The following is a 23,621-nucleotide window of genomic DNA, read 5'->3' on the forward strand; positions in this document are numbered from 1 at the left end:
GACAGAGACTTTGGGGGGTTGTTGGACTTTTGGGACTTTTGTGATTTTTGGGTTGCTGGACCCAAGAGACTTTGGGGTTGTTGGACTTTTGGGACTTTTGTGATTTTTGGGTTGCTGGACCCAAGAGACTTTGGGATTGGTGGACTTTTGGGACTTTGGTGATTCTTGGGTCGCTGGTTTCAAGAACCAACGGGAGAGGACACGGCCCAATTTGCTGGGGTGGGTCTTCGCTCATGGTTTGGTCTAAGAACTCTAGTTGTGGTGTTTTTCCAATTTAATGCTGATGTTGTTTACCTCATGTTATTAAACATTTTCTGTTACACTCAGACTCCGTGCTTGCGAGAGGGGAAGTATTGCCTCTTAGAGGTGCCCAGGGGGTGGTATGTAATTGTCCCAGGTCACTGGGTGGGGGCTCGAGCCGGTTTTGCATTGTGTTATTGAAACGGAACCCCTAGATACAGAACCCGGCCCTTGTTGCTGCCAACTTAGATGGGCAGAAGGGTTACATAAGAAATGTCTTTTTCTGCCAAAGCCTGCCTTTATTTAGCTCTTGGAAGCATAATTGCAGTGGCCCGAGTTCTTCTATGTCCAGGTTTCTAAGAGTGAAATCCATAAGGAGATAATAACTATTTGTGATATTTATAGGTATAATGCCTCTCAAATATTTTCTTTCTAAAAGGACTAGAATCTGCTTGTGCATGATTCTTTTTAAGGACTAGTCTGTAGGATACTATTCGAATCAAGCCAAAAAATATCCACAAGGATGCAGAAATATGCAGAAGTACACATGGACTGTAAATTAGGGAGAAGTATTTTTGTGGTCCATGTGACAGTGACCCCCTGCTGATACATGTAGTGAGATTCCCACTGACTTACCCTCGTATCCGACTCGTAAGTTATAGCAGCTTCCCCAGGCTACCTGGAATGTCTATCCAGGGGGGAAGGATAGCTCAGTGGTTTGCACATTGGCCTGCTAAACCCAGGGTTGTGAGTTTAATCCTTGAGAGGACCATTTAGGGATCTGGGGCAAAAATCTGTCTGGGGATTGGTCCTGCTTTGAGTAGCAGGTTAGACTAGATGACCTCCTGAGGTCCCTTCCAGCCCTGATATTCCTTGATTCATGGCCCTCCTGTCCCAGCCCCACCTCTGGCATTCCCCTCACACCAGTGCTTGCAAAGGGGTCCACAGTGGACAGCCTTTTGGCCCTCTTCTGCAGTGCCTGCCCAAAGGGAATTATTCCCCAACTGGAAATGGGGCTTTTAGAACCCCTTTATGCTGCTCCAGCTCTTTTACCCAGCATAAAAGGGACCAGAACAAGGAGGAGTATCTCACCCAATGGGCCTGATTCACGTCTCTCACTGGTTAGATAATGGCATATCTTTTTTGATTTCATTGGAATTATTTCTAATTTACACTGACATAAGTGTGAAAAGAGGCTGGTTTTACACTGGGAAAACTTGATTCAAGTAAAACATCAGTGTAATCAGCTGATTCCAGAATTTTAAATGAAAATGCCATCCTATTATATAAAATCTGTAGTATGTATAGGAAGTCAAGGGGCCTGATTCTGATCCCATTTATACCTGTTTAAAGCTAGAGTAACTCTGCTGACTTCATTGGAATTACTCCAGATTTACTCCAGTGTGAGGGAAATCAGAATCAGGCCTCAGAAGCTTGGAACTTATATTATTTTTAGCACAAAAATCCTTTGTTTTGTAACGCACAGAGAGTGCCTGAAGGGACCATAAATATTTTGTGAATCTGGTCAATAGATAAAAGTAGAAAATACTTAGAACATGAAGAAATTCATCTATCTATCTACTGACAGTGCCTTATGGAAGAACAAGAGTCTATATACAATAAGGCAATAATGTGGGATTTAATGAAAAAGTTACAGCTTTTCAGGTTGTTAGCTGAGCTGCTGCAGAAAAAGATGGTAGGTAATTTTGCACATGTAGCAGAATTTGTTGCATGAATGTCTGTGAGTAGATCTTCTCTGGTAGTGCACACAGCTGAAATTATTATAAATTATCATTATAATTTCATCCATCTGTGCTGTCAGCCATTAACAAATACAGAATAACTTACATATTATTTCTGAAGTGCAGACATTGTGTTCGACATCGTACAAGACAGAGAGAGACAAGGGCCCATAATTTGCCATGACTTATACCCCATGTGACTGCCTTAAGATCACAAAAAATAATTTACTTCTGGCATGAAATCATTAGATTTTAAATGTATCCAGTCTGTTTGACTGTCAGCTAAACACAATCAGAAAATAATGCTAGAACAAGCCTCATATTTAGGATATGATCATGCAAAGACTTATGCACATGATTAACTTTAAGAGTCTTTGCAGGACAGTGGCCTTAGATTGTAAGATCCTTGGAGTAGGGATTGTATGGCAAATTTTCTACAACTCATCCTTGTATGTCATATTTTTGTACTGCTAATAGCAGTTGTTCTTTACCTCAAATGGTAGGAGACTGTGCTTTTGAAGTGAGTGGATCTCAGTTTTATCTGCTTTGTTGCCGTGAAGTTGTGCATGTAGCACAGTGTTAATACTGTAGCAAAGTCCTAGATTGCAACAAACGGTTGCTCTATGTACCTTGAACAGTATTTCCATTTGCTATTGTCAAATTTCATGCTGTACATGTGACTAAATCATTAGATGACATTTTAATTTTGCAAATGTAAAATGTATACATATACAGCTTTTAAATTAATTAGGAATTAATATGGCAACACCACATCCTTATGAACACAGATTTAATGCTGTCTTTACTGAACACCTAGATGGCAAACTTAATTTGTCATCAGGTCCAAGACTGCAGGAAAGTAGATGAGAGAAAGGAGATCAGAGTAAAGGAATAAAATGGAGAAAAAGCCCAAGGATAAAACAGTGAATGAAAAAAAGAATGCAGCTCTTAGGGGAGATATGGGATATAGATACGGTTGAGCAAAAAATATTAAGCTTCTAGGAACACAGATAGAATTAGAATAGCTGGTAAACTGTGTTCTGTGTACCTCTCAAAAGAACATTAACAAAACTCCACCTGGAATTACCTTACTATTAAGGGATGAAACTGAGCCAGCCACAGCCCTGTCCAGCATGCCTAATAGATCTCTGACTGTGCTGCATCTGTGTCAGGACTTACAGCTCATTTTGGTAGCAGGTTGCTTGCTGACACCAGATCAGATGGAAGTGACTGAGAAGGAGGGTTCTCTGCAGAAACATTTTGTACGTGGCTCCATTACAGCATTAACCCTTCGGCATTTCTTCTGTAGAAAATTGTGGTGGGGAAGGTCATTGTCATGATAGATATACACTCAGTATCATTTTACATGTACTTTTATGTACTGAGATTGCTGTTGATGAGGATCACATATCCATCCATAAAAAGAACAGGAGTACTTGTGGCACCTTAGAGACTAACAAATTTATTAGAGCATAAGCTTTCATGGACTACAGCCGAAGAAGTGGGCTGTAGTCCATGAAAGCTTATGCTCTAATAAATTTGTTAGTCTCTAAGGTGCCACAAGTACTCCTGTTCTTTTTGCGGATACAGACTAACACGGCTGCTACTCTGAAACATATCCATCCATGTATGTGTGCAGAAGATGTGGATTTTCTGTGTTATAATTAATCCTCTGTCTGTTCAGGGCATCTTAATATACTCTCCAATATGTGAACACCCTGTATTATAGTTAGAGCCAAACTAAAACTTCAAGAGGTGGAGGCAACGGGATGTTGCTGCATCTGAGAGGCAGTGGCTGGAGGCATTATACCTGTATACGGCAGAGGCAATCATGTAATGCCTTTGTTGATATTGGGGGAGAACATGCTTATAGGCCTTCATTGCTCCATCTTTGGAAAACGAGGAGCAGATGTTCCCCAGGCATTATCCAATGTATGGAGGCAGAGAAAGGTCATCTACCCACCCCTCTCTATACAACCTTGGCTGAACTAAACAATGGCTGCATCCTGCCTCAGAATATTACTCGGGGAAGGAATTCCCAGCATCCTCGCCTTTCTCCCTGCCTTCACTCAGGTCACATGTTCTGTGGTAGCCACAGCTTGGCTCTTATATGTGTTTAATCAGACTGTGATTTTCATTCAAAGGGCTTCGGGCAAACCCTTTTGTCAGTTTTGTTTTGTGTGGGTTCATGCCTCTCAAGTTTTGTTCTGAATCTTGAGATTTGAATGAACCCAAAAATTCAAAGCAAAATTCAGCAGAAATTGAGTTTCAACTGGTTTCCCACCAAATTGCACATTTTCCACCCAAAACCAGAATTTGGAGATAGGCCTTTTAATGTCTTTTACACCAGGTAAAGTTTTTGTTTAATTTTGCTCCTGTGGGTATGTCTTGTGGGCAGCAGCTCAGCACCTGAGGGAATTCTGTGCCACTGCGCAATGCAGAATTTTGCAGAAATTAGCATTGTGCATGCAGAATTTCCTTCCCCCCCACAGAAATGGGCTGCAGTGCTGCTGGCCGCCATTAGAGACTGCTGGACCCGGCAGAGCCCAGCTCTCACATAGAAGACACTGCTGGGGGAAGGGGGAGGGAGCTAGAGGGTTCCTGGCAGCTGCAGTTCCCCGCATATCCCGAGGGAAGGAGCAGGTGATGCGCAGGGAACTCCATGCAAGCCTGGGTCTGAGCATCAGGCTGTTTCTCCCTCTGGATCCTGGGGGTCTGGGGTGGAAGAGGGTGGGTGTCTGGGCACAGCTGTGGTCTGGGGGGACAGGGAGCAGGTGTCTGGGCAAGGGGGGGCCCCACAGTTTGGATCAGGGGGAGAGGGTATGGGTATCTGGGCCGGGGGACCCCGCAGCTGTGCTCGGGGGGTGGGGGGGTCGGTATCTGGGTTGGGGCCCCATGACTGGGTTCGGGGGGGAGGGGTTTGGGTGTATTGGCTGGGGGACCCCATGGCTGGGCTCGTGGGGCTGGGCTCTAGGGGGCAGGGGTTGTGGGTGTCCGTCTCCCCGGCTTGGCACAGTGCATGGGGGTAGGGGGCAGAGAAACAGGAACTAGGTTGTCATAGGGGTTTTATTAACTCTCTACTCCTGGGGGAATTTTTATGTATCTGTATTGTTACAGACATACTTGCTGACAGGTATTTTGAAATAAATTACCAACTTAATTGAAACTGGCATGATTATGTAGTGTTATTTTGACAAATAAAATTTTCAGAATTTTGCAGAATTTTAAAATATTGTGTGCAGAATTTTTTTTCTTTCTTTTGTATGTGTGTGTGTGTGTGTGCACGCGCAGAATGTCCCCAGGAGTAACCTGAGAAATTATTAAATTAGAGAGACCGAGTTGCAGATTCCACAAGGAACTGCCTCAAATCCAAAATACACTCCAGCTTTGAGGGAGTAAGGATTTCGAATCAGATGAGAACTTTTTGGTTGGCCCCTATCTTTACCAGTAATTGGCCTACGGGGCACTCAAAACTTATCCCTAGTATGCTTGAATCTTGTCCCAGGTTTGGCAAAAATAAGTATGTGACTTTTGATGAACCTGAATTTGGAGCTGAAGCCAGATAAAAGGGACAGATTCCCCACAGCTCTAGTGTTAGAGTATGATCTTGCTTCTGTTGAAGTCAACAGAAGTTTTCCCATTGGCTTATATGGTAGCAGGTCCATTATGTGAGATTATTACATTATAAATGTTATATTCCAAGAGTGGAAAAAGTAGCAAAGATCTCATCACATTATCCAGCTTATAATCTTAAACCAGGGCATTGTCTGACTTTCTTGTAGATTTCATTTATACAGGTATGTCCATATAAATTAAATGGAAGTTCTATCTCTCACTCACACACGCACACACACACATGTGCAAAGGAGAGAAGAATCCTGGATTCTCCATAATATTCTGCTTTGTGAACCAGTCTTCAATGAAATAGTGCAGAGAGTGTGTGTGTATTTAAATAATGAGTTGTATTACAAGGCAAAACATTTCAGAAAGGTTTACTCAGATATCTAGACACAAAGGATGACATTTTCTCAGTGTGGCCTCTATTTGCATCCACATGTTTTTTGGCACATTATCACTTGTGCCTGCAAATGATCAAATTTACATGTAGACATCCCATTTATACATTTAAATTAAAGGCAAATAAATGATTTAGATTAAAAGGATTAATTTGTTGTGTCTCTTGTGTGACACCTTGCTACAGCCAGATTTCTGAGACTCGAGTGCCAGCCTCTTATCCAGGAGGACAGATGGCAATTTCCTTTTGATGAGGATTCATTTTTTGGTAACAAGGGAGCCCTATGGTAACCATTTTTCTTGAGTAGAAAGAATCTTTCAGAAGCTTGATAAATCATTCTAAAATAGACCAGCTTAGGAATCAAGGAACTGCAGTAAGTTGAATTCAAGTGATTCTACCCTCTTCAGAAAGTTTAGGAGATTCCCTTAGCATATATTCCTACTATGTATGTCAACTACGTCAGAAAAGTATAGAATTGTGGTACGTACCTTGGTCCTAATGCTCTCACTAACACTGGTGTAAATAAGCAGTCATTCCGTTGTAGTCAGTGGAATTACACTGGTGTAAAAACCCCTGTAAGTCAGGGGAGAGTCAGACTTCTTATGTTTACAGTAAGTTTATACCACATGTAAGGATGAAATTTGGTTTTGAAGAGAGTGGTTAACCTTAAAGGGCCAGATCCTTAACTGGGGTAAAGAATGCAGCTCTAGTAACATAAATGGAACCACACCAGTTTACCCCAATGAAGGTTTGGCCTGTAACAAATAAGTAAATTTAGACATCCAGGAACTTACATTATTGGAGGTAGGTGCCCAATGTTGTCATTTTAAGGTATTCTGTCAGCTACTATTCCTAACTGCTTTCTTACTCTTTCAGTATCCATATAGCTGCCTGAAGATATATATTTACTTTCTTTTCTAGTTTCATTCTTTTCTATTTGTCAAACATAAGGCGTAGTCAGTCCTGAGAGGGGCCGAGGACCCTCAGCTCCCCTTGCAGGACTGGATTCAAATAGTATTCCTCTTCCCAATCCCCCTTCTCCTCTTTTCTCTTCTATGCTAAAGAAGCAGAGATCAACGTGGCTGGAATGGCATCCATTCACTTCTCTGTTCATGCACATCTTCATCATTCATATCTATAATAGGGTGAAAAGCTGTGGGAATGGTGCCTGTTGTTTAACTGCTTTGCTGTTGATATCACATACACAACTCTTTTGATAGCATAAACTCAGGTTGTGGATTTGGGGTTATGGTTCCAATTTGACCACATTAGACATTCTACACCTTGTTTATAAAGATAGTTTGGTCATTTTTGAGGCATACTCCAATGTCCATGCTGCATAAGTGATACCAGGATGCACATGAGAGCTGTGTTCTCTCCAGCACCTCAGGTCGTGTCGCTTTGCATTGAATCAAGTCATGTCACATCAGCAATACCACTATCAGTACTTATTCCTGATAGGCAATTCAGCATAGATTTGGACAGCAAATATCCCAGCCACAATAATTGTATATAATGAGCAGATTAAGTATCTGTGAAAACCAGATATTTTAAAGGTCCCTAGCAAGTCTGTGCCTTCAGATATTTCAATACCCAATCTCTACCATTTATGCTATTGCATATATCTGTATGTGTATTTACATATAAATAGTTTATAGATATGTGCATATGTTTAAATGTCTGTTTTGCCTGTACAGAATTGTTGCTGTCTACAGTAACTTGAAAATACAAATTCAAACAATTTTAAAATGTATATGTTTCCCTTGATGGACTTTAGCAGTATAGATATATAGTATAGTTATAGGCCTATCATGTAAATCTTTATTCAGACATTTTTAAAAATAACAAGTGTTGACAGATTGTTTTCAGATTTGGGTGGAAAAAAGGTTTGCTTCCAACATTTACCTAGCAAGAGTTTATCTTCAAAGAGTAGTGCAAATTTAAATTGTATGACAACCTTTTTTATTAGACAGTCTACACCATTGTTCATTTGGAAACATAAAATGTTGTAATTATCCCATTATACAAAATCCAAGAAAGGATTTTTTAAAAAGAACAAAAATAGCTTCCACTGACTTTGCTAGGATTTAAAATGTACAGAGGTCCCAAATGTCAGACTAGAGTATCTTTTTGTACATTTAATTTATTTTATTTAATTAATTAGATTTACATATTGTGCTGATCAATAATTTTCTCTTGAGGTCAGTGTATCTATATATACACAACACCTCTGAAAATGAGGCTACTTTTGTTTAGGAGCCAAAAGGTGAAGTAAGCTTTGGCACCCAGGTTTGAAATGTATGATTGAAAAACTCTATAAAGGCTAAGTGTTGCTATTATTAATTATTATTATTTCTACAAGAATTTATCTGGAGCTCATCCCTGTGACACTGAGGTGCCTTACAAAGACTAAGCTGAGACAACCTATAGTGTCTTTATGAGATTCTATCAGAGATTTTTAGATTTTACAGGGAGCCAGGTTGCAAAGTATTAGTGCCACGTATATTAAAAAAATTAAAAATATAAATCTATGCTCTAGTCAGATATTTGGGAGCAGAGTCAATGGAAGTCACACAACTTCAAAGGAATCAGGTTACTTTTATTTGGGAGCCTAACATCAAAGATATGTCTACACAGCATTTTGGAGCAAGCATGAGCAAGCCTCCCAGCCTGGGTTGACACACCCGGGCTAGCAAGGCTCACGCTAGTGCTCTAAAAATAGCTGACTAGACAGTGCTTTGAAGTTGTGGATTGGACTGGAGCTCAGGCTCTGAAGCCACCCCTCTACCTAGGCTTCAGAGGTTTGAAAAATCTTGTCCTACCTGTTTAAGGTATTTGAGGATATATGAATAATGATATTGTTACTATAAATGTATGAGTTATTATTAAAGATATACTGATTAGTAAAGCAATGAGGATGTGGGTCATAATAATAATGAAGACAGCAGCAGAACTTCCGTAAAAAGGCCATGCCAACCCTAAAACAAACTCTTCCCATTCATCTGTTCCATAACCCAGTCAACCCTAATCAAACCCTTTCTTACATCCTTCCCCTAGGAAAAAAAAAACATGGGAAAATAGGTGAGTCTTTCAGTGTGCTCTCAAGGTCACAAAAAATTTCTGAGCCCTGGCATAAAATGCAAATGGCCTTCAGCTATGGCAGTGCTACAAGAGCAGGCGTCATTGTAATAAACTAGTGCTGGCCTTGAGCCAGAAATTTCAGTTCCACATTCAAACTTCTTGACAGTACAGATAGGAGTCTGCCACAAAGTTCTTACTGAGAGTCATTTCTGAACTCATCCCAAGCTCTGGATTTGGTTGGGTACCATCTCTCTAATAAAGCAAGGATTGTTCATTATTTTAAATAAATACCTTTCAGTGGTTGGATATTTTATTGCCAGATGCACTTTACTGGCAAAATTGCATGTGAATGTACCAGATCAAGGTTACATCATTGGCTATCAGGCCTATGAAGTTTCTACGGTAATTTCAGTTTTAGGTAGTGACCAGAAATGTGAGCGTTTAAAAAGCCCACCTAGCAAACAAGCAGGCTTTTGTAGCATAACCATTCAAGCTGTTACTTTATAATGTACCCACTCCTTCAATGCTGCATTCAAGTGAAGTCTCCTCACCCTTCACCCTTTTCTACAAATATGTTGAAAAACCCACAAGTCCTTATTCTCTTCATCTATTGATATTACATAAAGTGATCATACGATAAAGTTGATAGGCCTAGTTTTTGATACTACGCCTCAGTGTCCTGAAATGTCTTGGTTTTTCATTTCATTATCAAACTATTTGCATTCATCTTAATATTTGTTAAAGAGGCATTGCTTTACTTAGTAGAATTTCACCTTTGTTTACCCGTGCAGTGGAATGAGCGTACACTATGATGAACACTTTGGAGTGAAAAGAAAAGTCAAATGAGTGTACATGCTATCACAACTGACATTTTGCTCAACGTAAATAAAAACACTTGCTCAGTTTTTCTTGATAAATTCATTCAGACACCACATTACTGGAAAAAATACTCCATCACAGGGAATATGCACATGTTGCCACCACAAGGAGTAGGCACGTGTTGCTGTTGAGTAAGAAGCTGGTGCTAACAACACCAGCACATATTTTTTTAAATGCACTTTTTAATGAGTATTTCCAAACACTACAAAATGTACCGCAGAAGAGTACCAGTTTTTGATTTTGAAATTACAGTTTACTCTCTTAATTTTACAGCATTCTTTTAATAATGTAGTTCCATTGACTTCAGTGAAGTAACTCCTGATTTGCCCTGGTGTAAGAGAGAGCTCAGAATCAGATCCATAGACTTTTCTTTCTGAGAGGTTGGGACATTGGGAAAATGTATTGAAGCAACTCAGATACTACAGGGCTCCACCACATAAGAACTTCAAGATAATTTCATTAGCAGGCACTGGGGCACTCTTGAGAAGTTAGGCCTGTCATTTTAAAGTAAGCTCTCCATGACCTGCTGCTACAGCTGCTGCTTTGAGTAGAAGCAGAAACTCAGACACTGGAAGTGACAGCTCTGAAGAGCCTCAGCATTCTAAATTAAATAACTATTTAAAAACTGAAACTAATACTGAAGAGTCCTTTAATGGGATCTTTCATAATATATTTCTATCAATAAGTGCTCCCGAGTGCTAACGTCTGCATTCAGAAATAGCAGAAATCTCTCAAGCCGGAGTTGGAAGAGGCTAATGGGTGTTATTTTAAAATTAGAGCAAGGTATAATATGTCAGATGTTATCCTGTTGTCCAAATAATTAGGATAAACTTGAGCCCTCCATCCCCAATTTGCATCAAAGTTTAGAAGGAATCAGTTTGTGAAAGTTTGAATCTCCCATTAATGGGGTGGAGGGATAGCTCAGTGGTTTGAGCATTGGCCTGCTAAACCCAGGGTTGTGAGTTCAATCCTTGAGGGGGGGAATCTGGGGCAAAATCAGTACTTGGTCCTGCTAGTGAAGGCAGGGGGCTGGACTCGATGACCTTTCAAGGTCCCTTCCAGTTCTAGGAGATGGGATATCTCCATTATACCTGCCTCTGGAAAAAAAAAAAAAAAAAAAAATCAACAGCTTGCAAAGAGCTCCTGAAAATATTCAAAGGAAAATCTATTATTATAAAATCTGATTTTGGGGCAGGTTGGGATATTCTTATTCACATTTGGTAGAACCTTATAAAGCTGGTCTGAAAGCAGATTTTCCATCCTGTGGAAACAAAGTGAGGTTTTGGAATTTGTTGCCATTCCCATCAAGACAAAACAAGAGACCTTTTGAAATGTTTCACAAAAAACAAGACCAAGCTGCCCCCCCCCCCAATAGCCTGGTGATTAGCATACTCCCTTGAGAATGTGGGAGACCCCAGTTCAAATCTCTGCTCTGCCTGATTTGAAACATGGACTTGAACCTCCCACATCCCAGGCAAGTAGGCCAACCTTTTGGGAAAGACAAACACACCTCTACCTATTCCCCTTCCCAGTGAAGATTCCACTGGAATCTTCCCATGAAAACTTGGTTTTGATGAATCAGCATTTATCATGGTCTCCCCACTTACTTATCCAACTTCTCCACCATTATCACACCATTATCTACAGGGCAGGCACAAAGATTTGGATTGATCCTTGGGGTAAAGCTAAATGAAACAGGCACATTATTCTATTGTATTATGTGTCTCAGAACATTACAAAGTATAGCTGCTCCAAATACGGTATCAGTCTTCTATATTCTGCCACAGGTGTCATGGTCCCTGCATGGACTGATTGGGGGCAAGAGTTGAGAGTCTCTCATTCAGTATCAGAAGTTTGACTCTTGCGTCCAATAGCTCCATGATGCCAGCCCCCATCGCCCACTTGTTAAATTTTCAAACAAGCAACTTTGTGTTTTCTCCTTTGCTACCCCTCTCACATGGGATGTGCTTCTGTAAACATGCACAACACCAACTCATTATCCACCTTCAAATGTCTCCTTAAAACTCTCCTCTAGTGTGCTGAGGACCACTGCCTGTCATCCTGAGCAATGTTGTCTTATTGTTGCCTTGTACTCCCACATCGGGCTGTCTGTAGCCATGTGTTGTCTTTTGTCTTATACTTAGATTGTAAACTCTTTGGGGGCAGGGATTGTTTTTCTTTCTGTGTTTGCACAGTGCCTAGTACAATGGGATCCTTGTCCAGGGATGGGGTTCCTAGGCTCTACGATAATATAAATCATAATAAATAACCTACTTTTCTATCTCTGCCTTCTATCATGCCTCAGATGAGGATGAGAAAATGTAAAAGTGAATAAATATAATTGACTAAAGTAGACAAGTTGTCTATAGTCTGCTCCCACATATCTGTGGAAATGATTTTAAAAAATGAAACAATATATCCTCAATGCTGATAAGAAACTTCATTATACATACTTTTAACCCACCGCATAATGGATTAAGGCCTCATGTGATACATCAGCGGAATTTAGCTCAGTGTTCCTAGCAGCAGTATTCCAGCTGTTTGAGAGATTTTTTTTTTTTTACTCCAGGTAGGATGGTAAAAAACCCAATTCTATATCCCTTTTACTTCCTGAACATATTTTTGGGGCACATGTCTAGGACCAGAATAGATCGTGTACTTGTTGTTACAAAGGGTTTTTGTTTGGTTTGGTTTGGTTTTGAATAAACTTTATTCAAATATACATAAAAACAGAATGAAGGCTAAACAGGATTTATCATCATACATTTTCTCATCTATGGCATTTTCTGTTCAACCCACTAGAACAGTTTGGGGGCTGTGTAACTGGGTGTCTCTTCAGAATTGGGGAGGAGAAGGGGATTCCAGTCTTGGGCTCTAAACAAACAAATAAGGCTCAGGTCCATGCAGGGGTGCTGGAACAATTTGTGTAGTGGGGACGCTGAAAGCCATTGAACCAAACTGTAAACTCTGTATATAATGGAAACCACATCAAGCCACGGGCTGTTGCCGTACCCCCAGCATCCCTAGTTCCAGCACCTATGGGTCTGTGCCCTGACCTCTTTTTGCCACCTTTTCCAAGATCATTTTCTTCACCTCCTTCCCACAGTACAGTACAGCCTACCCAATCCCTTATGCTTCTTCCCTCTTTGCCTGAAGGAATTTAACACCATCTGGGTATCTTCCCTCTTGGTGCAGAGTAAACCCCCGCCCCTTCCCTTCTTGTAGATCACCCATCGTAGTGTACCACACTCTTTTATGTCTATCTTCACAATACTCCTGTGAGATAGGGAAGTGCTATTGTCCCCATTTTACAGCTGGGGATTGAAGCACTGAGAAGCTGAGTGACTTGCCCGAGTCTGTGGCAGAGCAAGAAATTGAATGTGGGTCTCCCAAGTTCTAGGCTAACACCTGAACCAGCCTTTCATCTGGTTCAGAGATGTTCCATTCCGGAAAGCATGTCTCTGACAGATACCGTCTAATCTCTTGTACCAATCTGTTTCTCCAACAATTCTTCATCACCAGAACGTTCCCTAGCACTTGTGGCTTGGTTTATACAACTAGTACCAGTCTCCCATAGGACATCTGAATCCCCAGTGAGACACTTTCCTCTGTATTTAAACATGTAATTGTTCTTTTACAAACCCAAGTGTTGCTTAGAGTGTCCTTATGTGGGATTTGGACATCCTATTGAGATGACCGTTTGAAAATTGGTCCATCAGTGAAAATGTTTTATGCATGCTATGTTGTATATTGAGCATGTCATTATGGCAGAAGAAGTGAAACATGCCGACAGCTGGAGAATTGTACGTGAACCCTGGAATTAATTATTCACAGGCAAAAACAAATAATAACTATATCAGTACATTTTCCATGGTTTTGCAAATAGAAAGCTGTGGAGATGGTTATTCATTTTCAGTTGACATCCATTTAACTTAATCATAGGGTCAAGTTCCAGACTGTGATCTGTGTTTGTGTTGACACATATTCCTTGAATGTATAAACCGGTCGAAGCAGCGGGTTTTTCTCATATTTAGGTTCAATAGTTGAGCTGAAGTAACACTAAGCAAGATTTCTTTCTAATCTTAATGGCCAAACTTAAAGTCTGAGCTCATTCCCTTTAAAGTCAAAGACTGAACTTTCATTGACTTCACATAGATGCAAGATTCGGGTACCTAGATTATGCACCTAAGAAGGAAATACAAGCAGAACTCTGAACCATAAGACCATTGTGTTCTTCAGGACAATGGAATTTCCTCTGGGATTCTTAGATACATTCACAGTCAAAGGGACCCGTGCATCAGAAATAAAAACCTCTCTGAAGAAGTGCTTAAGCTCTAGGGATAAACTGGAGGATTCCCCTATGTTCGTACTGTAGCATTTATATATTCATTTAGCGCTGTGTTTTGTGTGCTTCCTCACTCATCAGTGGTTTTACCGGGATCTTTTTTTCTTTTTTTTTTTTCTTTTTTCAGCTGGTTAATAATCCACTGGCAAGTCAAGCAGCAGCGGCTGCAGCCGCAGCAGCCATGGGCTCGATAGCAGGCTCACAGGCCTTTGGCAATGCACTCTCCAGTCTGCAGGGGGTCACAGGTCAACTAGTCACTAATGCACAAGGACAGGTGAGTGGAAGACGGAGAAAACAGTGAATTCTTCTGGCAGATTGAGCTTTGGATAAAAATGAATTTCTTTTGCATGACAGCAATTTGTAAGTGCCCATATTGAGGCTAAATAAATAATGTTGACCAGGAAAGGTAAGAAATGGAAATGTTTAGGACGTGGGGGCGGGGTGGTGTTAGAATGGGGAATTTGTTTTTTAAACTGCAAATGGTTTCGCTTTTGCTTTTCTAATACAGTCTTGGGAAGAGATTACAAGAATGTAACAATGTGGTATTTTAAGTGTGCAGATTGTTGCTGCGTCTCACTTTGCTAATTCAAGAACCTGATAATTCTCACCAAAAAGCCAGCAGTCACTCCCCATTTCTAAGCACAGATTTAATAACAGAAATCTACACTGAAGTCTTATAGTACCAAGGCTGCATTATTTTTATAAACTATACCATTTATTAGTATGCAACAAAGCGTTCATAAAATATACCACACTAGTCAAAATAAATCTACACAAAAGAATTAATGGACACAAATCTGACATCAGGAATCATAATACTCAAAAACCAGTGGGAGAACACTTTAACCTGTCTGGCCATTCAATGACAGACCTGCGGGTGGCTATCTTACAACAGAAAAACTTCAAAAACAGACTCCAATGAGAGACTGCTGAGCTGGAATTGATATGCAAACTAGATACAATCAACTCAGGATTGAATAAGGACTGGGAATGGCTGAGCCATTACAAACATTGAATCTATCTCCCCCTGTAAGTATTCTCACACTTCTTATCAAACTGTCTGTACTGGGCTGTCTTGATTATCACTTCAAAAGTTTTTTTCTCTTACTTAATTGGCCTCTCAGAGTTGGTAAGACAACTCCCACCTGTTCATGCTCTCTGTATGTGTGTATATATATCTCCTCAATATATGTTCCACTCTATATGCATCCGAAGAAGTGGGCTGTAGTCCACGAAAGCTTATGCTCTAATAAATTTGTTAGTCTCTAAGGTGCCACAAGTACTCCTGTTCTTTTTTGCGGATACAGACTAACACAGCTGCTACTCTGAAACTAAGCATATTTTGTAATACAGTATCTTTGATTTAATATGATTATTTGCTCACTGTTTATTAAAGCACAAAATTTAGCAACCTGTAATGGATTTGCCAGTCATTAGTGCAAATTCAAGAGGCTCTGTTGTCTTTTAAAAGCCTTTTAATACTGTGTTTTAAACACAATAATTTGTACATTTTTGAGATGTCTAAAAGGGAAGTTTCATCATATCATGCTTATTTACAGAGTTGCTTATTTGTCTTAACTGAAGCTGATATCATTCTGGTCCTGCAATATGGCCCCAGTTCAGAAAGGTATGCACCTAACTTTAAGCACATGAGTGATCTCATTGACTTCATGTTCTTAAGTACCTTCCTGAATCATGATCATTGACTGGCTTTATCCTCTCATCTGTCAGTAACAAAAGTAATGTGACTATTTGTTTCACGGCAAATAGTATTTTAATAGAATCATTATAATAAGTGTAATAATATAGTTTAAGATTACTACTGCTAACTTGGTACTCAATACCAAAAAACAAACCTGTTATTAGAAGAGATACTACTACAATGAAAAATTCAAGCTGATTCCAGACACTTCAGTCGATGTTTGATGGACTGGTACAGCCCTGGATATCAGTGATTATAAAGTTTCATTCTACAGTTCTTGACTTACAATTCAAAAAAGCATAAATTGTAAGTTCTTCTTTTCTTCCTCATAATTTTATGTCACTGAGTTTTTTTACTTGAGACAAAGGTTACATTTTTTTCTGATCGGTAAAACAAAACAAAAACGGTATCCTCAAACTTTATAGGGATTTTTTTTTACATAAAACATAAACAAAGATGCATCCTGAGCTTCAGTCTCCCCATCTAAGTCCCAGAAAAAATGCTGACCTTGTTATATTTACTGGGTGGGTGCAGAATTGTTCCATCACTACCCCGAGGGTTGAACGATGGAGCTTGTCAAAGTGAGGCCTTATCTAATGAATCATCTTATCGCAGGTGCACACCACACATATTAAAGGAGGATTGTATGAACAATGTGCCCTCTACAATAACCTTTCAATGTCTACTTTAACCCTTGTTTCAATCCCTTTTCATCAAAGGATCATTTTATGCAGCCAACTTTAAATGGAGGCTCTCAAAAGCCTATTAAGATTTCTGGAGGCATGGGGTATTGGTATGGAAGAAAAGTTGGTTATAATACCTATAATTCATAGTCAGATCACCTCCATCTAGAAGGCCTGCTTCTTTATATCTGTGCTCCAGAAATAGTGCATATCCTTCTCTCACAAGAGACACTTGGCTCCTAAGATGTAAATTGTAAGAGTTGAAGATATACATCCATGTCAGTTTTTCAGTAGTTTTTTCTTACTTATTCTCTCCAGAAAACATGTAAGTGAAATATATACGTAAGTCGGATGCTTAATGAATTAGTATTATGAATATACCAATGAATGAAACTATAGTCAATTGGGCCAGGGTACTGCTAGTTAGTCTACAGGTAAAGTAAAATTTAATAATTCCACAGGTTTCAGAGAAAGAGGGGGGCTCAGAAAAAGAGTCTTTTTCTCTATTGTTAAATAAAAGTACAGTGTATTTCTGTCTATTCAGCTTTTTGGGGCAGGGACTGTCTTTTTGTTATGTGTCTGTGAGTGCTTAGCACAATAGGGATTTGGCTCATGGCCGGGGCTCCCAGGCACTATCACAATGTAAATAAATAATAATCATGATAATAATAAAAATAAGAAGTGTTTTCTATAGCAGCCATCTCTATAATAGTCTATTGCTCATAGCATGCTTCTGAAGCTATCCGTCCATGTAACAGACATATAGCATTTTAGACCGAGGAGTCCTGTTGAGTCTGCCCTTGCCAATTAATACAATTCTAGCAAAGCAGCAAAAATGGTGGGTCTGACTTTTAAAACTTAATCCATAAGTGAGTAGTGGGTTTGGGTACCTCTGCTTTTTTGAGTGCTCAACCTGAGACCCTTTAAGAGGGTCTGACTTTCAGAAAGTCCTGAGCACTTGCCCTCTGAAAATCAGGCTCCTTCAAAGAATCTCAAGTTTGAAACCACAAATCACTAGTCATCTCTGGAAAGTTAGGTTCAGGTGATTTACCATTTGTATGTGCAAACATAGTAATTGTAGACCCCTTCTTTTTTTTTTTTTTAAGATTTAGGTCTTGTATAATTGTCTGTCTGTTGGCTAAATATATGGTGATCCTTAATCCCTTGTAACACAGTGACATAGTATAGGTCAAATCTGAGATCCTATTGCAAATTTAGGGGAAATTACCTTTTGGGTGACATATGACTTGACCTTCAACTCCAACCATTTTTATGTTCAGAGTGTCCATATTATACAAGTGTGACAACATTTTATGTAGCAAATTTGTATTGATTTAATTTTGGACTTTAAAAATGACAGTATGATTTCTTTTCTTATGTCACTACTACTCATTTGAGAAGCCTGAGTTTTTCACAACCAAGATATCAGAAGAGATCTTATCATTTGGATAACAAATTTACATCACCTGATTAGTTTGTTATAGTGTAAGTGGAAAAATCTATGTTAATTGTCTATATTCACAGGCAAATTAGGTTACTCTGTCTTCAAAGTTAAGAAGTCTATTTGTACAACAGCACTGGGCTTCTGGCACCACTTTTGCACTTGGAATTATTTCAGATGCAGAAAAATAGAATATTTTTTATTATTCTATTGCATGTAGAAGAAAGCATAGACATTTTATGTTTTAGCTGTTGGTATTAATATTTTGGAAGGAAGTAATGCCCATTGAATCCCTGGCTTTTAAATCACTACAGATTCGAAAGCATGCTTTATGGTGATGGTTACTACAAAGACTACTCCCAGCCCAGTTTTCTACTTGACTAAAATATACAGCCATATTCTACCCTCAATTACACTCATGCAATCCTGTTGACTTCAGCAGGGTTTACATGGGTTTGAAGTGAGGGTGAAATGCAGCTTAGGAAGTTCAGTCATTTTATAATAAGGGCAAGAGCTTTTTAAGAAGAAATATACTCATTTTGTCAACCTGAGGGATTGTAAAATAGAAATGACACCAGAGAGTGGAAGAACGTAGCATGTTAAAAAAGTGAAATCTAATACCTTTAGAAAACTGTGTTGTGATGAGGAGAGAACAAAACCACCTACTTTTCCTTTTTTGACATTAATGTGAAAATAATGTCAGTGTTAATATACATGAATAATGAACATGTTAATTATACAGTGGATTTAAAGAATGATATCAGTATCATCTAAGAATACCATCTAAAGAACTCAATCTACATTGAACATTTACCTGGATATGAAAACCTTCCACATATAGAGAACCTTGGGTGCAGTCCACAGAGATTAACATACATAACTATCTATACAGCTTTTTAATCTGCAATTAGTTTGCAAAACTAAACAGAGAGAGTGGCATTGTTGATCCAATTCGATAATAGATGTACTTTGGTTCTCATTATTCTGATGAGAGGGCACACATTTGCTCTTTGAGCTTCTTGATAGTAAATGGTGCTAATGAGGCCTGATGGATTCTCTGCTCCTAACAAGGCTCTCAGCAGTGAGAGTGATTACAATGGAGATAGATTTGATGGGATGCGCTCGCTTTTGTAGTGTCTCAGCTGCTGACACTCTACGACATAATCAGGTCACAAAGCCGGTCACAGCCATCAGCGAAAGCCATAGCTCTATCCCTCATTATTAAAGTGCATTATTCAGTTCCAGGCCTTCACGATACAGCCAAGGGCCCCTTTTTTTTTTTTTTTTTATTAAGCATCAGCTCTCAGATACAACGGTTAATAAAATAAAATACTTCATCAGCTAAAAACGTAATAAATTAAAGAAATGGAAATAAAGCATTCCCTTTCAAATCCATTGAAGAGCCACAATTAAATAAGCTGGGGAATTTTCGTCACCCTGTGCCATATATGGTACAATGTAATATTCCATGAGCAATAAAAACTGGGGACAGGATTCCAGGGTAGGATTGATTTTCTAAATACTAAAGTATCTCCCATTCAAAAAGAAATCTCTCTCAGTGCAGCCACTTTTTATGTATTTGTGTTATTTTCATGATCTTTTGTAACTCCTCTTTTCCTTGGTGTGGCAAGCACTTGCCTATAACCTAAGTTATCAAGTGACATTTTTGATGGCTCTCTTGTCTTCTTAAAAGTTTGAGGATACTAGAGCATCAAATTAATGTATTTAGTCCAAAACTGGATTATAAATTATAAGACACAATGTTATAATTGTTCTATTTCTGTAAAACCATACAATGCCCTTCTTTTGAAGAATGCAATATCTGCCGCAAGATATGCTACAGGGTAATTGCAGCATTTTATTCCTGTTCTAGATATATGCCCTATGAATGCCTCTAAAATGTAGATCCTGTCTATGCAAAGAAGTTGCACCAGCTTAATATGAAGTGTGATTTCAAACCAGTTTAGTTAAACTGGTGCAAAAGTCCTAGTGGACATTCTTATTTTGGTTTAAATCAGTTTTATTTTGGGTTGATTTACGTTGATTAAGCTGAAGTGTAATAAGCCACTCTTAAATCGAAATAAGGGTGTCCACACAGTAGTTTAAACTGGTTTAAAATTAAATTAAAATAATGTAACTTAACATCTGTGAGTAGACAAAACTTGAATGACTAATGCATATCTTTTTCTTGGTAAACAATATTTTTTTGTTCCTCTCGTTCATGCCTGACAAACGATACAAAGGATTTTTCATTCTCTTACCTTTAGAGTATGATACAACCAGCCAATGAGCAGATGTGCAAGGGCCTGGTGAAAATGATAGTCCTCGTGCTTACATCGGTGCAAGGACTATGCAGTGCTAGCACTTTTCGTATCACTGGCTATCTCAAGGAAGTTTGGAAGAAGCTGTGCCATGGCCCAGCTTCTATTCTGCACCAGCCAGCAGAACTGGTTGGCTGTGGAGGGGAGTGAGCGCATGCTCCATTTCCTTATGGGGTTTAACAGTGGACGTATATTTGTTACCCTACAGGGAGTTCTGGAGCCACAGTGCCTGTGTGAGGTACAATGCCTGTCAGAGCTGCCTCTGAGGCCTTGCAGTTCACACCACTCTCCATATCTACCAGTGTGTCCACACTAGACTTTTTTCTTAAAATTTCCCACCATGGGTACCACCACTTGAGCTGCACAGCTGGTAGCAAAGATGGGAACATTCATGTCTGCTAGCCACCAATGTTTTAACCACCATGTCATCTAACACTGCTCACAGCCATCTAAACAATGGGGATTAAAACACTGGCAGCCTTGTCTAGATTACCATTACCACTGGCTGATTTGCACTGGTGAACATTGTGCTATCATTAGGACTTAGGGCCATTCTTTGGGGAGCCCAATGCCAGAATACTCTATTTCAAAAGACCTTCAGATTGGCAGACTGGAGCTGCCATTGGTCACACTCTTTTTTTTCCCCTCCAAATTTGACTGGACTGCGGATTTACAACTCTTGGGCACTACAGGTGTGGGGGGAAAGAAAGGGGTCAGTATCTTTCTCTGAGTGTGTTTTCGGGCAGAAAAGAGGCACATCCTGTTAAGAAAAGTCAACAGAAAGGAAAGAATTGCTCCATTGGCTTCTCCTCCCCACAGCTATGCAATGAAAGGAGCTGTTTGATTCATTATCTCCCTAGTGAATTTGTATGTTAAAGGAATATTTGTTTGTTTATGGAATTATGTGTTTGCTGGGTTTTTTTTACTGTTATCTTGCCTCAATTTTGAAAGAATACAGAGCAGGAAATGGTAGAAATGTTAATATATCTGGGCAAGATCCTTAGCTTGAAGTCAATGGGGCTATGCCAATTTACACCAGCTGTGTATCTGGCCAGTCTACTTTGGACTTCCGCATCATTAAAATTTAGTTTGAAAAAAAAATTACCATCCTCAAAACAAAGGAACAATTTCAGATAAGCCAATAGAAACAGAAAGACATTTCAGATTCACAGATATCCCATATTTCAAGGAAAAGATTTTAACTTCCTCACAGGAAAAGAAAAAAAATTCAGAAAAGGGAAGAAAAATTCAGAAGGGCACTATCCAAATAAGCATCCCACCACCACCACAACTTAGCATGTTTGGATACCAATTCACTCTGCGGAAGAGGTCTGCTTTAAAGAGGAGGCTGCAACTCTTTGCTCCAAAACCTCAGAGAAGTGGGTGTTACATATAGATCAGATCAGACACTGAGGTGAATGCAAACAGATTTCCCAGAGCAGATTCTTCTCGCTCTCAAAGCAGGCTAAAAAGAAGGAGCTGATATGGGAAGCTAAATCACACATACTGCAAATTAGGAGCTACAGAGGGAATACCTTTGGAAGAGAATTTACTTGGAACCTACTCAATAATTTTGTGAAGGCCCAAAAGATATGGAGGAGTCAGAGCAGTACTGGGCCTCAGGTCAAATCTCTAAATAGATTTACAAAGGATGGTAAAGGTGCATATGGAGACCTCTATTGACATGAAAGTAGTCACTATTTATATATTCCTATCCTGAAGTGCCCTTTACATTTCCTTAATACACATCTTACGAGACCGGCTACCTGCTTGACTTTCCTATCCAGGGGCGGCTCTATGTTTTTTGCTGCCCCAAGCATGGCAGTCAGGCAGCTTTCAGAGGCATGCCTGCGGGCAGTCCGCTGGTCACGAGGATTCGGTGGCGTTTTGATCTACCAGTCGCGCGCCTTCGGCATACCCACTGCCAAATTGCCACTGAAGCCGCGGGACCGGTGGACCTCCCACAAGCGACCGGCACGCCACCCCCCACAGCTTGCGGCCCCAAGCATGCACTTGCTGCGCTGGTGCCTGGAGCCGCCCCGTTCCTATCAGTACTGGGAACACAGACATATCTCAAAGAACAATCTATTTGGCATCTTCGTGGGGTGATAAGTATGGTAAAGGAGAACATTTTCATATTTAGGGAAAGACATGCCAAACCCATATCAACCATTCAGATGGTTCTGAGATCACCAAAGTCATATTCAGAGGTCAGTTCAAAGATCACAGTGAGACTCCTGGGAATTCAGGTCTCTTTGTGTCCACCCCATAACATGCAAAATCACTTGAAGTGTGGCACATCAGCTCAGCCTTTCAGAGGTGGCTGCCCCTATAATGTTCAAGGAAGTCTTACACCCGAAAAAGATGAAGAGGAAAGTATAAGCCATGGACACATGCATATTGCAAGAGGAAATGCTTATGTGATAGAGTGACTCAGAGTCAGTGATTATTCAAGGAGGCATAGAGCATAAATTGACTAGTGTTTGTGAACATTTCACTGGCACTTGAAAACAAAAAGGATGAGACACAAAACAGGCAAACCCTGATAGTGACAGAGAACACAACAGCAATGGTATACATTACAGTCAAGGGAGAATGAAATCTTGGCTCCACAGAAAAGCAGCCCAACTGATGAACTTGGAAGAGAAAAAACTTTCATCCCTGAAAGCTCTTCCTGTTAAAGGAGAGGAAAACTGGAGCAGCAGTTGGCTGAGTCACATCATGGTAGGCAGGGAGAACTGGATTTTCGTTATGTAGCATTTGTAGTGATAACTCAGCACCTGGCGACCCTAGTTATGGACCTATTGACTTCTAAATGAAACACCACGACAGGAATTCTTCTTCAATAGGAAGGATTTGTGAGCTCTGACCATAGATCCAGAAATGGCCCAGAGAATTCCTCTACGCCTTTTCACTTTTCCACTTCTGTCAAAAGTTGTACAGAACATTCAAGCAGAAAAAGCTGAAGTCATCCTGGTTGCTCTGTACTTCAGTGGGCATTGGATCAGACCCTGAACAGGGCCGCCCAGAGGGGTGGGCAAGTGGGGCAATTTGCCCCAGGCCCCCACGAGAGTTTTTCAGGGCCCCTTGAGTGGGGTCCTTCACTCGCTCCGGAGGCCCCGGAAAACTCTCACAGGGCCTGGGCCCCCGGAGCTTCTTCCGCTCCGGGTCT

General features: G+C 40.0%; 1 protein-coding gene across 1 annotated transcript in view; it reads left to right on the plus strand.

Moving 5' to 3' along the window:
* POU6F2 (POU class 6 homeobox 2) overlaps nt 1-23,621 on the plus strand; it is a 313,115-nt gene that overhangs the window by 233,157 nt on the left and 56,337 nt on the right. Inside the window, exon 5 of the mRNA XM_034761232.1 lies at nt 14,430-14,576. Coding sequence (XP_034617123.1) covers nt 14,430-14,576 — 147 coding nt within the window. The remainder of the gene's footprint in view (nt 1-14,429; nt 14,577-23,621) is intronic.

The sequence above is a fragment of the Trachemys scripta genome, chromosome 2 (assembly GCF_013100865.1).
Source record: "Trachemys scripta elegans isolate TJP31775 chromosome 2, CAS_Tse_1.0, whole genome shotgun sequence".
In the NCBI taxonomy this organism is placed as follows: domain Eukaryota; kingdom Metazoa; phylum Chordata; order Testudines; family Emydidae; genus Trachemys; species Trachemys scripta.